This window comes from Glossina fuscipes, unplaced genomic scaffold (genome assembly GCF_014805625.2).
Source record: "Glossina fuscipes isolate IAEA_lab_2018 unplaced genomic scaffold, Yale_Gfus_2 28, whole genome shotgun sequence".
In the NCBI taxonomy this organism is placed as follows: Eukaryota; Metazoa; Arthropoda; class Insecta; order Diptera; family Glossinidae; genus Glossina; species Glossina fuscipes.
The window spans coordinates 1,027,784-1,044,917 of record NW_023998423.1 but is presented as its reverse complement, the minus strand read 5'-3'; the positions used below and the strand labels follow the sequence as shown (position 1 = coordinate 1,044,917).

General features: G+C 32.0%; 2 protein-coding genes across 3 annotated transcripts in view; one reads left to right on the top strand and one right to left on the bottom strand.

Moving 5' to 3' along the window:
* Window positions 1–1,516: 1,516 nt before the first annotated feature.
* LOC119636221 (RING-box protein 2) overlaps window positions 1,517–17,134 on the bottom strand; it is a 27,676-nt gene continuing 12,058 nt past the window's right edge. Inside the window, exon 2 of the mRNA XM_038031473.1 lies at window positions 1,517–1,762. Within this exon, the coding sequence (XP_037887401.1) occupies window positions 1,581–1,762 (182 nt within the window). The 3' untranslated portion in view covers window positions 1,517–1,580. The remainder of the gene's footprint in view (window positions 1,763–17,134) is intronic.
* The window catches only part of LOC119636219 (facilitated trehalose transporter Tret1), an 11,067-nt gene continuing 9,875 nt past the window's right edge, over window positions 15,943–17,134 (top strand). The window contains exon 1 of one of the 2 annotated variants that reach the window (XM_038031469.1): window positions 15,943–16,044. The gene's annotated coding sequence lies outside the window, so the exon portion shown is untranslated. Of the gene's footprint in view, window positions 16,045–16,271; window positions 16,359–17,134 lie in introns of those variants that run through there. The other variant, XM_038031470.1, reaches the window with a different exon arrangement.

Below are 17,134 nucleotides of genomic sequence, written 5' to 3'. Positions count from 1 at the left end.
TAAAAAGCATGCCTCACGCCTATATTGGAAGTGCAGCAACTGCTATAAGAAGAAATGCCCAGCTATTGCAATCTACGATGATATCACTTTAGATTTATGCTTATGCCTTATGTCCTGTACCACAAATGGTAGGATATATGAATCATAGATCTAAAATTGACGGTTTTGTAAAACAAACATATTCCGCATCAGTGCGAAGTCAGTCTTTCTCGTTGGCTATGGTAACTTAAACCATAGCTAAATAAGTTCGCTTTTAAATAATATTAATAATACGATATAAAATCACTGTATAATATATACAATTTTTAATATCATAAATTACATGTATGGCATTTTAATTAAAGGTATTTTCAAAAGTAAAAATTATTCTTCTCTTTTCTTAAGCCGTGGTAGTCGTGCCGAACTGCAATAAAAATGAGAAATAATTTCATAGAGCTTAGAAAATAATTCGTGGTAGTTGCGTCAAACTGAAATGGAAGTGAGAAATAATTTCATATTATATAGAAAGTAATCCGTGGTAGTTTTTATTCATATGATTGGGTAGCTATTTTTTGCTATTTCAATTCTAATATTGGCTATTTGGCGAGCTCTAAAGGCGATATTAATTTATGTCGAAACTGGTACCGGTTTGCAAGATACATCATTTCCCGAACAAGTGCAAGATATATTATTCAATTTCCGCATGATTCTGTCAGATAATGGGAAAATGAAAGAATGAAATGAAAATTTTTGGGGAAATTATCCGTAATAGCTTTAAATCGTGTTTACACTGTGTTTCTGTAATTTCAGCTGAAATGAAGGAAAAAGATGAAGATTTCGCTGTGCAAAATATATCACATAAACTCAATAAAATTTGTAAATTTGTTACATGAATAACGTTATTAAAGGAAATGGTGGAGAATAATTAACTGTGAGTCCTTTTAACGCTCTTACTTGTTTGTAGTAAATATTAAAATTTTTAACAACACCGATCCTCTTGTTCCTTCTATATGTACAATAGTTGCGCTTTTCGGTTAGCATCAGTAAAGAAATATTGCCTACGTTTAGATTATATCGTTCACGAGACTTTCTAGAGGGAGGCAGAAACATAAATTTTTCGTCTCATAATAGTTCCTTGTTCCTTTCTTTCTTCAAAATCCGTTTATATGTTAACAAAAGCCATATATTTTGAGGATTTATGATTATGTTGTAATTAATCATTTACGTGGAACCGTAAAGACAAAGTTAAAAGCATAATTTATTTGCTCTTTAAATTTTTAAATGGTCAATGTGAAGATCATTTTCAATCAGAAACCATTTAAATATTTCGTAGTATAACATCTCTGCTTTAGCATTATCATTAAGTTGTTTATATAATTCGATTCGGTTCGCATCGCTTTTTTAAATAGTTAACGGAAACTTTACATTGCTTTATTTCAGTATATGATTTATTTTAATATATATATAATAAGTCTGTCCTTTATATCGAAAATATTTTTCTTCTTTTTTTTGTTTTTTTTTTTTGTTTTTTTTGAATTTAATTTAAATAAAAAGTTAAGAAATCAATCATAAATTTATTTCATTAATATTTTCTTTCTCTTTTATTTGCCCATACGTTGTATCGACCATTCCTGTTGGCACAAGGGACAACGATTATTCTGTTTGACCCATAATGACATGCAGCAATGATGAAACGAATGATTACATTCACCCCAAACGACAACACAATCTTGACGGCCGGGGAGATCTCGTTTATTTTCAGCCTGACAGCGTAGACAAGCATCTACAGCGAAAGTGAAACAAAAAGAGGGGAGGAAATATTTTAAGAAATTTGACAAATTTTACAAAAAATGTTAAAAAATACTTTCAATGACAAGATGCCGCACAATTATGACATTGAACTACGCAAATATATGTATTTTACTTTTTTCTTGTTACATATTTTGTCTTCACTCGAATCAATGGAAGTAAATCATCAGTCGGCCGATTGCCAATTATTTTATGTCGCTGTCGTTCATTATAAGTGATTCTTATAGAAAATGACGCAAATATCGTCGTAAATGTCTGTATTTGTATGGCATCACATGATATATTGTTATTTTCCACGATGAGAATAGTGATGACGATGATCAAAGTACACACCTCCCGTTTTCAATTTGTTTTCATTAATGATCAATATTTTAATTTAGAAACTGTGGAATGATGTGATTACGTTGTGGCAGCATGCGAACTTGCACGTTCGCCGACTGAATATACGTTCCTTGAATTCAGCGTAGCGTTGTAGCGTTGTCTATATGCATTGGAGTTATTTCAGCCGTCAAAATACTCTTTCACATTTTGATCAAAATTTGCTCATCTTTTTTTTACATGTTCTTTACTTTTGTGGTTATGCCCTACCTACCCGACTCCTTGTGGCACAAGGGTGAAAAATTGGTACAATATATATACACCGCGTCGGAAGAACGGTATTGGTTTGGCAGTGATCCAATCATCATCTCACTTTCGCACTACTTCATCCTTTCATCCACCGCTTGTTAACCATTAAAACCAAAACCGACAATTAGGATGCGACGAGGCAGCATCACCACAAGCTTCTCAATGCGCTTGATAGGTTTCGGCGGTAGATTTCTTTATACCAAACAACAATAGTAATAAATGTCGAAAATGCATTAGCGTCTGTAACTCAACATTATTTTATGTAAGGAATCGTGAAAATAATCGAATTTAATCGTTACGTAGCTGATCGAAACACTTGCAGGCATCTATTATATTGCGTTAGTGCGAATATGTGCAACAGCCAGAAGGACTTGAGATGGGCCCGCCTTATTTTGAAAGGCAGTGTCATAATGGCGTAGGGTATTTAATGACGAGCCGTGGTCACTATAGTGTTTGTACTTGCTTTTAAAATAATCCCTCGACTAATGCGAAGTGATTTTAAAGTGCTGAAGTTTGTCGTCTAGCTCTACAAATCTTCTTACAAATTGTATTCTATTTTTAAATGAATATTTGATAGCCTTGCATTCTAAAAGTATTCTAGAAAGTCAAAGAAGAAGATCTCTGAATGTCAGTCTTGCACAAATTTTCTAGTGTTCCGAATAAAATATATATAAATATTTTCGATGCGTTTATTATATATGTACATATATAAATCAAAAAAATTCTGGTAAATATATGCATATAGATACAACGTTTAAAGTTTCAATTTGAAAGTAACACGTCGTATAATATTTTGTTAAACGATGACTAAGCGGTTATTAGCCTTTCATGTACATCTAGACAGAGTAGGTATATTATAATCAAAATGCGAAAGCTTATTATGCAAGCTGCAAAAAGGAAGTTTTTACTCGTGTTTATTCTCTACACATAACGGTATACAGGCAACACTCGCTTAACATCTTTATTCGCAAACCAATGTGCACCGAAACTAAGTCTTAAATTGTAAAATGTTTATTTTTTAAATTTCGTGTTAAATGCGCAAACAAAAGTAAAAGTAAGAACACCTCATAAGTTTACAAAAAAAAAAAAAGAAGTGAAATTCGACATTACGTTGAAATAATAAAAAATCAGTCGAAAAAAAACATATATTAGATTTTTTGAAATCGTGCTATACAAACTCGTGTTATAATAATCACAAATTTTATACCATGTTGCACTGAAGCTGGCAACGACGACTGTATATGATTTAAAATTTTTTAAATGTCAAAGTTGTTTTAAAATGTTTGTAAATGTGTGAATTTCTTATTTCCATTTTAAATAATGAAAAAAATCCTCCCGAAGCGGAAATCGAACCCAACACTAATGCTAGCAGCAAACAGAAATTGTCATTATATAACTTTTCTATATTTATTACATTTATTTCATAAATACAACTCAGTGATCGTGAGTTCAAATCTCAAATGTGCTAGAGTTTTCAATAAAGCTGATAGTCTTACAGGCGAGTGCTTTAAGATTTTAGTTTTAGAATTTATTTTTCTGGGTAAATTAATAATAATAATAAAAGTTTATGAAATAATTTTAATTCTAGAATTGTACCGATGATTACTAGACCATGGATTATAACACATTAAGCGAATATCAATCATTAAGAAGTCCAGAAACCACAAATCTGCCTGGCCGGTTAATCGATCTTGATATCGAGTAAACTCAATAGCTTCGCATTATGGACCTATTGAAATGGGCAAAGTGTTTGCAGTTGTCAACAAAGGCTGCATTTTTCTTACTGCCAACTGAAAAATCTTTCCATCGTAGAATTAATGCCGAATTATGATCGACTTTGGTCGATACGGAGAATCATCTATCGGTGTATTAATGAGTTTTCATGAATGCGGATATATTTGTTTTGTGAAAAAATTTGCGACACTCAAAAGGAAGCTTCGCGGACTCTATAAGGGTGATATATTGCGGGTCAGCATCAAATTTTGATGACTCGACTTAACAACCATTTACGTCTTTTATTTGTTTTTTTTTGTAATTAACATACTTTTATAGCTAAATATACAATATTTTTACAAACCAAACGTTTATTTACTAAAACATCCTTTGGCTAATGATATGAATTTTTTTCCCGTAGAATATAAATGCGGAAGTAAAACGCGGAATAGCTTGAATAGATTCATTTGGATGAAGAAATTATGTTCGCACAATTACCAAGTGATCTGCAGTGTAACGTAGATTAGTGAAGGGATAAGGGTGAGTGTTTTCTAATCTTCTGAAATTTTTGAGGTTGAAATTTTAACTGATAGTGTAATTAAAACAGAATTTGTATTTGAACATTTTTATTAGCAAAACGAAGGCATCTAGAGACACACGAGCGTATATTCATTATATGTATAGACGTTTCTATGTACGAATGCGAAACCGGTTGGTATTTTAAATAAATAGTGTGTTAATGTGCTTTTACGCCTTTAATGATAAATTGATTTAAAGATCACATAAAATTAAACACGTTTCGTGTTCACTGCGTCGTTTTGTAAAAAAAAAAACACACACACATACACGCGCACATAAAATCTAGAAATTTTAATGAGTTTGCCTTCAGTTCAGTGTATTGTTATTGTCGACTAGCAGCTCTCGTTTATTGACGTACGTGACGTCATGCACGGGGGCTTGTCTAGGAGGCAAAATTTCGCGAACCTCTTGGAGAGTAAAAAAAAACGTAAGAGAAACATAAAACAGAGAAAGTAAGAGTCAGAGAGAATCATAGAGAGTGAAGAGAGAGCATATAGAAAAGAGCAAACACAATAAGAGCATTTAAAGAGACATATACGAACATCGTAAAGAGATTAGAGTAAATAACGCATAATTTCATAAGTGGTAACAAATGATGATTTTTTATAGGTAATACATTAAAAATGCCAACCCAAATGTATTTACTAAAGAAATATCTAAAAATTAAAAAATATATAAAAAAGTACGTTTTTTTTTATGTGGAAAACATTAATCAAAAGATATGTTAACGAATTTCACAACGTTCGCTATGCATTGGATCTTTTCCCTTTTTCCCCCGGTCTTGTTTCAACGGATGTTGATGTACTCTTTCTTTCTTTCATTTTTGTATGCTACATGTTCCGTGCACTTAAATCGATAAAAAAAAAAGAAAAGAAAAATGCATGTGTGGCGTGTTTGTAAAACATGTGATGCCGCCGCCACCACCTATCAAGCCTAACATACTAGTATGGAATGGAAAATTCCCAAAAGCATCTAAATACATACCTATCTATCTACACATGCGTATGCATATGTGTGTGTAATGGTATATGTGAAGACGTTTGTATATATATGTACGAGTGGTTAGATCTTGTTTGACTTGAGCGTAACACACGTATGGAAAAGAGACTTTTTGCCCACTTTATTTTATGCCGTACTGTATGTGTCTGTTTTTATACCCTACACAGCTTGTGGTGCTGTATACATTAAGTTTGATGCGGATGTATGTAACACGCAGAAAGGTTTACGATAGGCCCACATTTTGTTAAACTGATCGACTCAGAACCATTTTCTGAATCAGTCTAAGCTTGTCTGTCCCTCTGTCCACCTGATGTCTGTACATGTATTTTTGTGCTCAAGCTACAGATCGCAATTTTTGAAATATTTTGATGAAATTTGGTACACTGAAGTGCTTTGACTCAAGGACGATCGCTACTGAAAATGATTTGACTTTTTCGACCGCTCCCCATATAACTTCCCATAGGTTTAAAAATCGTTATATGGAAAAAATTGCAACTTTCAATTTTTTTCGACAAAAGTGCCTAAATAAATAATAGTATTCCGACATTCTAAATTGGTAGGAATATTTTGGATTGGCTGTGGCAATTTTTGAGTCTATAGCAACAACTAGTTCATATGGTAACAAGATCTAATTTTCAATGCTTCATGATGAAAATAGTAACAGTAATTTAAGCCAAAAAAACCAAGTTTGGACCACCAACGCCCATTTTTGGATCCTACGGAAAATATTTATGAAAGTTTCTGCTTTCTAGGGCAGGAACGTTTAAATTTTAAAAGTCGATCCATAATAGTAATTTGATATAAAAATTAACTCTACAAAATTTGGACGACGTATGCATATTTTTGAATCCTATCCTATATAAGGATTCTAAGGAAAATATAGGTGTATTAGAGCATGAAAGTTTAGCATTTCATAATGGCAATTGATCTATAAAGGCAAATTAATAGCAAAATGAACTGCGCTAAATTTTAAAGACATAACTCAACTTTTGAACCTCTTGGGCGGAGTTTTTCCTATGTAAAGTAAACCTTTATTTCCAAGTAGGTCTAATTTTTGATATACATTTCCACAATAAAATGTTCATACAAAAACGGGGATATAACGTTTGTGTTTTGTGGCAAAAATAAGAATTGCATTAGACAGTGTGCTGCATGGTAGGCCTAGTCTGACTATGAGGTTTTCACTTGTCTTTATTTTTTAATATTTTTTTTTTTTTTATTATTATTATTTTACAAATGTTCTACTATTATTTCCTAACAAGAGCCTTATATGGTTACGCACATCTGCATAAAATCTCCTAGACTCATATTCGATTATTACATGAAAGTTTTTTTTCATTTTATATCGAGTTAATTAATCTTATAACGCATTCATGCACTCTAGTTGTCTACATAAAGATGGCAATATAAGGTCTTTATAAAAATTAGAGTAATAATCATGTGCTCTTTTCACTTGAAGGTAAAATGATTGCTCGCGAAAGATGTGCGGGGGAATAATCATTGCAAGATCGCTGAAAAGTTTTCTGCTACTATAGTTTAATAATTTAAAATTTGTTTACAAATTTGTAAAATTTTATTTATTTCTTGTCTACATATTATGTAAATAAATTTACAAAGCGTGGATTTAGAGGCTGACGAATAACTTCGATTAAACTCAACCGCACTTAAGATTTGAACCCGCGACCATTTGCTTACTCAGCTACTCATGCGAAAAAATAAATTCTTTGTCTCTAGAACTAATTCATTCTTAAAGCCTTGAACTATTTTTATTGGTCGGCCATAGGGAGGATCTGTCTCCTTTTTTGCTTTTAATTTTAAGTGTAAAGAAAATTTTCTGAATTGATTGAAAAGTCCACATAAAGACTGCAAATATTGGCATTCCTTCCGCTGGAAATTCTGCTGATGAGAGAAACAAAGAATTCATTCTTTAGAATAGAAGGGTAACAATAAATGCTCAGATCAACTGCTACTGCTTAGGTAATTCTATGTCCGAAAAGAAAGAACATTTCATTAACCAGTTAACTGTATCGATCTCGAGTGAGTACGCGGCGATATTTTACAGCAACAAAACCGTGCTTTCGCTTAAGTAGTTTCGTATTCCTAATCGCCAGTTTTTGTGTTGCTCTTCGTCCGGCCAAAAAGGCATTAAGGAAAAGGAAGCAATAAAAGCGTTGAAAGAAAAAGGTCTGAAGAACAGTAGAATGTTACAGCACAGATTTTATAAACGATTAAAATGCCTCGAGAAAGGCGCAGAAGACATAGCAGATTATGCGAGAGCATAAATGTGGAAAAATTAGAGAAGAAATATTATTTCATAGTACATAAAAAAAAATGCTAAAAAAACATAAATATTCCGCAAAGTAAATTTTACCAATGCTTTGAGAATGAAACAGCTGAAAATAGAACTTGTTTTCGAATTGTGGACTTTTCCAACAATTTCTAGCAAAACCCTACACATCTGTAAAAGAAGCTTTTCTTGATTTTCCAAACATGGTTCTCTATGTAATCCGATAGGCTCGTGGCCACCGGGGGCCATAGTATTTTGGTCAAGACCGAAAGACCAATTGTATTAACCGCGACATTAGGCCTACCTGTAATTAGATTAGAATAGATGATGGCATTTTTCCCTATTGTTGTGCATAGCATTATAAGGACTGCGGAGTCCATAGTACGTTTAGAAGTAAGTTAAATGTGTCTCGAGAAATAATTCATAAGAATTTCCTTTTAAAATAGTCAAGTTAAATAAACTGAAATATTATGCCATTGCCGGACAATTGGAAACGAACATTGTCAGTTATTTGTTCGGTACGTATACAGTTTGTAGTTACAAACCCAGGGTAAGTTTTCTAATCATAATTTGTTGTCAAATGAAGCCGGAAACCTGGACAAAACTGGCGAGTTGAACCTCGGCAAATGAACAAAAACATAAAATTTTCGCAAAGGATATTTTTAGTCCTTAAATCGTTTAACTGGGTTTCTCGAAAGTCAATGAAAATTTTATCGAGAATATATAGCTTCCAACAAAAAGTACAGTTCTCGATTTGCTTGAAAACTGTTTTCAAAGCCACTCAGATGTCAGAAACGGTAGTCGTGTTTCAAAATTAATAAGATCCAGAAATCTTACTGTTAAGGCACACAGTTTTTGTTTATAGGTCACAGTTCCAATTCAAGAAATTCTTTTTCTCTTTCTTTTGTTTTTTTACATAATTTTTGTTTTACAAAATTTCTGTTGCTATTGGCACACACAGCGCAATGTTTGGCACTAAAGTTTTTACACATATATCTACCGATGTGTGTCGAGAGTCTCATATTTGCATTTAAACGCTTTTGTTTAGCTTACATCAATATACAACAGCATAGCGTCTAGTACAAATACGCTACGTGTTCTTTCGCGGCGTCATTGAGATAATCGTTTATATCATCGATGTCGTATCTATTTGTGTATTGTCTGAACAATGTTTACGTCGCACGTGCCTTTTAACTCGTTACACTACAAATGTTGCAATTTTTTATTAAAATTAAATCATCCGTTTTCTTCTTTTTTTATGATTTTCTTTAAATTCCAACGCAACAGCAGCGTTGCACTTTACATAAACGTAAACTATTATCAAAAAGACAAGCAAATAATAAAAAAAATTTATTGCTTTTTCTTATTGTGGCATTTTGTTTATACCCGTTAACAATGTAGCTAAGTACATGGTGGGCATTCGTTGCTAAGTAGTTATTTTTTATACCCTACATCGCTTGCGGTAAATGGTGAATTAAGTTTGTGCGGACTTGCGGACCAAAAAGATTTGAGATAGATCAAACCTTTATCATACTGATTGATTCAGAATCATTTTCCAAATCGATTTAAGTTTCATTCTAATTTGGTATGAAACATTTGTTTCGTCTCGAGCAATTTTTTAAAAACCCTCTCATGTAAGCATTCCTGCGAAAATTTTTATATGGTAAAAAGGCATAATATTTAATATTTCACAGTGGAAGCTAGTTCGTAATAGTAAATTGATAAATAAATCAATCTTACCGAGTTTAGACGATGTAGGCCTATTTTTTGGATACTACCGCTTATAAGAAAATAAAAACCCTTATATGCTAAAAAGGCCTAATTGACGATGTTTTATAATGAATATGTGTTCATAATAGTAATTTGCCATAAAAATTAAATGGAGCATACGTGAACCACATGGGTATGTTTCTTGGACTCCACTGCAAATTTTTCATTAATGATAACTCCTTCAGAAAAAGGTTTACTTTTTAATATCGTACGATGAAAATTGATCCATAGTAGCAAACTAATCAGAAAAATTAACAATAGGGAATTTGGATCGCTTAGGTTTAGTTTTTACATCATAACATATATAAGGGTTATCATAGAAAGTAATCCTTTCTAACGAGAGAATTTCTATGCCGGAAGTTATTATTTTACAAATGTTGTATAATTTACAAAAATTGTATAATTTTTAAGAAATGAATTAAATTTTCATCAAGGCATGCGATTTTCTGGGATCCTCCAATATGCGAGCTTTTATGAAAAGTATGTCTTTGCATGAAAATAACATGTAATTTTTAGTGTGTTATGACCAAAACAAGTGTATAGCTGTAATAGGTGACCCTGTGTAGGGTATTTAATGGCGGGCTTGTCCGATTATAATCGTCTTATTTGCTTATTGTTTTGTTTTTCTTCTCGTTATACACTACTTGTGGTAGAAGGGTGTATTAAGTTTGTCGGAATGGATCGATTGAGAGTAACTGTCTGGATCGATCTACGCTTGACTGCCCGTTTTGTTCTCCTGTTCTCCTAAAGACTGCAGCTTTTACGATATTTCAATGAAATTTGACACATCGCTATATATCGAAACCAGGGCAAACGCTATTGAAAGTAATCGGAGGTCATTTTTGGTCTTTTATCTTAAAACGTCTTATTTTAAAATATCGTCATATGAATAACTGTATTAAGCGAAGTGGTGTAGAGTATTCAGTCGCGAGCCATGGTCTGCTATAATGTGTTTACTTATGTTCAGAAGGTTTTCCTTTAATTAATGATTGTATTTCATTTACTTTTAAGCGGTACCGATTGATTATTGCATTTATTGTTGTAGTTATCAAATTATCAGCGAGTACGATTTGCAATGTTTACTTAAAACTTTTAAAAAATGACGTACTTTTTTTAAACAAAATTATTATAGAAAAATACTAAAAAATAATTAAAATAATTTTAGAAGTGTGCAAGTCTTAGTTTATCTTAATTTTTGTTGAATTTGCTATGTACAATGTATTGCTCTATCAATAGTTTTCGGTAAGACTTTCAAAAAAATTTTCAATCACCTTGCTTCATTTAAGTTGAAGCCATAGCTGCAATAAGAGGGTTTAAATAATTTTGCCGTTGCCTTCGTAATAACGGTAACGGAAAGGTTTTGATAAAGCATTGAAGTTTATTTGTATTTTATTCCCTACATATATATCCGTCCATCCGCCCGTATCTACCAGTACTATTGACAGTACATAGAGCTGTAAAATTGAAATGGAATGCTGACCTTTGCCACCTATATTGCTCCATCAATTGCCTAGTCTATGTCCGAAAATGGGCGGAATTTTTCAATAATTACAAATTGGGTAAAAGTTTAATAAAAAGCAAAAGTAAATATTTATCATATCTTCATACTTTACACCACCTGTGGCACAAGGGTATATTAAGTTTGTGCGAAAGTATATAATAACTAGAAAATGTATGAGATAGGCCCACCTTTTATTATAGGTTTGTTTGAATGTTTTTTAGTCTGGTTTTCAGCCTACAGGCCCTCGCTCTTTGGATATTTTGATGAAATTTGGTGCAGTGACTTGTTTTAGCACAAGGATATAACTACAGAATAATGTAGCGTATCTAAAAATTATCATAAACTGATGTAGAAACGAGATAGTACAAAATTTTAAATCGTTTAAAAACTTGAAAGCCGTTCACAATGGTAAATTTTTTTCTCGAAATCGTGCTCTTCTTCATGCATACTAAAGGGTTTTTCAATTTCCCTTCGATCGCTTAGTAAAGGCCTTTAGTGGTGTCCATCAAATTTGCCACTAATTTTGTAGGTGAATCAAAAAAAAAAATTAGTCGATTTTTTGAAATGATCACAGGTCATACCCCTGTACGTGTAATAGAGTGATGGTGGGAAGGAAATGGCGAGAGAAAGAGAAGGAACGCTGAGAGCTGTGTGCTCGATCGCCGACCGAGCGATCACTATAGTCACGACTAGAGACTCTCTAGTTTCATATATAAAAAAATGCGTGGTTTTATTGATGTTAATTAATTTAGCCTAAAAGTACATATTAATGCGAATACGAAGTTTCTCGGAACTGTTCCACCAAAAAAGAGGAGGTGAACACAGGTGCTTGGCAACACCATTGTTTGATTCAAATTTTTCTACTGCTAAAAACGCTGCACACACACACTTGTCATGGAACCTATATTATCTAACACGATACTTTACTGGTTACGATATCCCTGACAATGGCTTCAGATTCAATTGTATTACCTATATATGTATGTACATATACAATATGTAAATAATAATGATTCTGATAATTTTTCAAACAAAATATTTTATTTAATTTATTTTTTAAACTTTGTAGAATATTGTTCATTAAAAGTTCAATTTAAAGTTTTTTTTAAATTACTTTTACTGATATACATTTATATATTATTTTTACATACATATTTACTTTTTTTTTTGCGTGTCATTTGTTTAAACGTTTGCATTCTTGTTATGCCCGTATTGTAAAAATAAGCAACAAAATTAAAAAATTAAAACAACAACATCACATTGTGTTATATGAATGTAAGCTTATTAGACACACAACATTGGAGGCTCGTCTCTCTATCGGTATATATACATCTATGCATGTGTATGTTACCTATACAAGATACACATGCAAAAAAAAAAGAAAAATAAACATACAAAAACATACGAAGCATTGACAACCTACCCCTCGTCATTTATAAATAGTTTTTACACACATGTGTTTGCATTTGTGTGTGCGCGCGTGCATGTGTGTGTGTGTGAAACTACGAACGGCAAAAAGGCAAAGGCCGGCCAATTGTTCAACAACTAAAAGCTATTACGGAAGAAACGAAAGTGATAGCAGTAAACTAAGCAAAGGGGGCTAAACGAGAGTGTATTACAATTACAAGAAATATATAAAAAAAAATAAAAATATTTTTTATAAGTTAACAACAACTGCACGTTACTTTTTACGCAGAAGGTAAATTGACTGCTCCGAAACCAGTTATATGAACATGAAGCAAAAGGCTAGGAGGAAATATTTCTTTCTTTCCTTTTTCTTCATTAAGGAAATTTTAACAAAGTGGTGACAATTCTTATAAAAAGCGATTGTTTAACAAATGAATGTTAATAATAATTTATTTGAATGTTAGCCGAACAGGGAGCTTAAGTGCATAAATCAACATATGATTAAGATTAACATCCTTGTGCTGTCTGTATGTCTGTCTGTCTCTCCTCTTCTCTTGGTTACTGTGACGCAAATTATTGCGTTAAGGTTGCAAGCATTACTGTTCGGTGAAATAAATTTAGTTAAACATATAATATTTTTAGAATTTAATTAGTAATACTTTCAAATGTCAATTTCGTTCGAATCGAACATTAAATTAAATAACCAGCCAATGGACGATTCACATCGCCGTCAATAAAAAAACGAAAATAAATTTTTCAAATAATAATAAAAATAATTCATTCATTTTTATGGTTTTAGTCATATATGGTCGGTCAGTCAGTCGGATTACTCCGCATACTATTGCTGTTACTTGGCGCCTATTATCATAAACATTTTCCACGACATTTCAATTACTTGCATATTATCCTTAATTAGCTCATGCAAGCAAAATTCATTAAAATATCATTCTTTTTTTATTGTCATTGTTATCGTTGTTATTGCGTACATTTTCTGCCCTTGAGTATCGGTCAAACTGATGTTTAAATTTTGAAGATACACATGTGAAAAATATACGATTTTACCTCTTCTGCACAACTCGTAGCGCTTTATCAAGCTCTCTCTCTCTCTCCCCATAGAACTTGCATGTAAGTTTCTCTCTCTTTTCTCTATCGCTTAAAAAGGATTGCCAACTATTACTGTATCGGAAATTATAAAAGGAAAAATATTTTTTATGTAAATCGGAAAGAAGCGAGAATAGTAGAAAATTTCCTTCTCTTTTTCTTAACAATACATTTTCGTGGATTTTGGTGAAGTTAAGTTTTTGAGCAAAACTGATCCAACACTTCGCTTAATTAATTCCACATCAACAATTATACATTATTTTTATGTAAATGCAAAATTTTCCCAAAAACCTTCTTAATGGATGATTCTCAAACGTGAGCGTGGTTTCAATTTAGCAAACTTCATTGTCAACTTGTCAAAAATTTAATTATTTTCCAGTTACTTCCGTCATCACAAACCACAAATTAGGCTTTGTCACCATAGAAGGGTTTACTCTTATTTATATTACGTCGGTCTAAAACAGATCCAAGCGATTGGTACTAATTACAAGTTTTTATCATAGAATATTAACAATTAGACCTTCTTGGCGTATAATGCTTTAGTTTTCATTAAACCATATGAGTTCATATGAGTTAGGATTCAAAACATAGGTCTACGCGTCCAAATTCGCTAAGGATAATTTTTATATCAAATTATTTTTATTTACAAATTTTCATTAAGAAGCTTGGAAATTTGACCTTCTTATCATATAAAAGGATTCAGTTTTAGTAGGGAAGGTTGTATGGTAACGAGTTCAAAAAATTGTCTCATCCGATCTATAATTTTCACACCAATTTAGAATGCCGAAGCACTATTAGTAAGCGATTTTTTCCCAAATTACTTATCAAAATAAGGCATTATATAGGAAGTCGTCGAAAACGTGATCCGATCCGAGTCATTTTTAATAGCATTCGCCCTTGGGCCAAACCAAAAATTGCGGTCTGTGTTTTGACCATGAACACATAACTGAATCGCTCGGTATAATAAAAGATGGTTCAATCTCAAGCTCTTCCAAGTCAACATCATTTTTCGGCAACACAATAACCTAATTTAGTTATGTATTGAAATCTGCTAAAATATAGGATTAAGTTAAGGGTTATCAAACTTTGGCTGATAAGCGTTCTCTTTGCATTCACTCGCACTCCAATGCCTAAAGCCTGAGGTTCAAAAAGCCTTAGCCTCAATTGCCTATGGTAGACAGAGAAATAGATAGGAAAAATAAATGAAGAGGATTTTATAATGATCGACTATTACGTCGAATACTATTAAGGGCGCACCAATCTATATAAATGTTTTTAGAAATTGGAAATTCTCTAAGAATACTTAAAAATAATTACAGCCTGCGCCACAAGTATTTTAAGATTCTGCGGGTGTACACAACACTCAGAAGGACTTGAACTTGACCCACCGTTTATTATACCGGTCGATTCAGGATCACTATCTGCATTGACCTAAGCTTCTCTATCCGGTCCCTCTGATGTCAATTCGTTGGTCTTGTATTCTTATATTTCAGAGACATTTTGATGAAAATTGGCATATCGGCATATTTTGACCGAACGATGAACGGGGTAAACATGTTTCACATCAAACCATTTTTCCGACCACTTCCCATATAGCGTCTTATTTTGGAAAGCTGGCAAATGAAAAACTACATTAACAAAAATGGTATAGTGTGAGACATGGCCCACTATAAAGCTTTCACTTGTTTTTAGCTCTATTTTTTTAAAGAGAGCAGCAAAGAAAGCAATTAAACATATCTGCATTAAGTCTGTCCAAGAGCGTTGCTTGCGAACTGTTATTATCGCTAAGTGACTACTGAAATGATTGGATTTATTACGATATTCAAATGCGTGACACATTAAGGATAGTCGTCGCCAACTGTGCGCTCAATACTTTGTAACTCAGAGTCGAGTTAATTGTTATAGACCTTGTGTTTGCGCTCCACTTTCTTTTAAAGTCAAAGCAATGATTCCAAAAGAATTTTGGACGTGAAGTGATGTTTATATTTAAACGTAAGACGGCAGCTCTGCTAATCGTATTGAGATAAACAGAGAATTAGTTAAATAGAGAATGTGTAAGAAATTTGGTGAGTACAAGATCTCATCATGTTTATAACAAAATTGGCGTAAAACAACAATACAAGTGAAAAAGCATAAAAAGCCGAATTCGTTTCATATGTTTTACACGTTAGCGGCCAATGTTTAGCCTGTCGGTGTATCGCTCAAGCGCTATATAAACAAGTTGCATTTAAAAATCACACTTTAGTTTGTACGCATTCGATATAAATAAAAGGTAAAAAGTACAACACTATTACAATAGTAGCATAGAGGGCCGGATAACACAACAACAAACATACTAAGAATGGAAAAATTTTTCGCAAACTTATAAACAGAAAAAAGAAAATTAAGATAAATAATTATAAAAATAAAGCATGTGAATAAAATAAAACAAAATAATATAATAAAAAAAAATTAATAAATTAAAAATAAAGATAAAGATAAAATATGCGATGAATATAAAATTTAAAATAAAATGTATTTACTTAAACAAACTATGAATTTAGTTAAATCTAAAAAACCTCAAAATATATGAAAATAACATAATACGTAAATATTTTCTTTTTTTTTTAATTTTCTTAATTGCATCAAAAACTGAATAGAATTCTGGTTAAAATAATATTACTTCGCTTGGGGACTACTTTAGCTTACTTTGTTTTATTTGTTAAAACAAAGCTTAATTTATACGCTAAAGTGTACATAGCAGGTTTAACCTTTTATTTTTTTTGTTTTAATACACTCAATTAAAAACACAAAACGAGTATAATAATAAATTAAGTTACACAGACACAAAATTTTTGATATTGCATTTAATAAGCAATCAATCGCTGCGGCTTTCAATTATATTAATAGAGTATGAAAAACGTAAATGTGAAGCAATTTTACGTAATAAAAGAAAATTGATTGCTTATCGTTTTTAGTCAAGGGCGTCATGTCTTTGTACGCAGCATCTATTTCTGAGATGTAATGTAAAAGTGATGTTATGACGGCAGCGCCACACACCAGCCGAAAATAAAGATCATTAGCATATGTATTTATATGTATGTGTATGTGTGTGTGTGTGTTCAATGACTCGTTAGACTTAAGACCGTGATTTTTTTTTTATTTAAAATAGTTTGCAAAACTTTGCCATAAACAAAACACTATTTTTTGGGACTTGCCATCAAACAGCAAATATTTGAAATATTCAAGAAAAAAAAAAACATCAAAGTTCGAAGTGTAAATACATATAAAACAATTTTTCTTAAAACAAAAAATAATTTTTTTTAACCAACACTTTTTAAAAACAGTAAAAAAAAAAAAAAAAAAAAAAAAAAAAAAAAAAA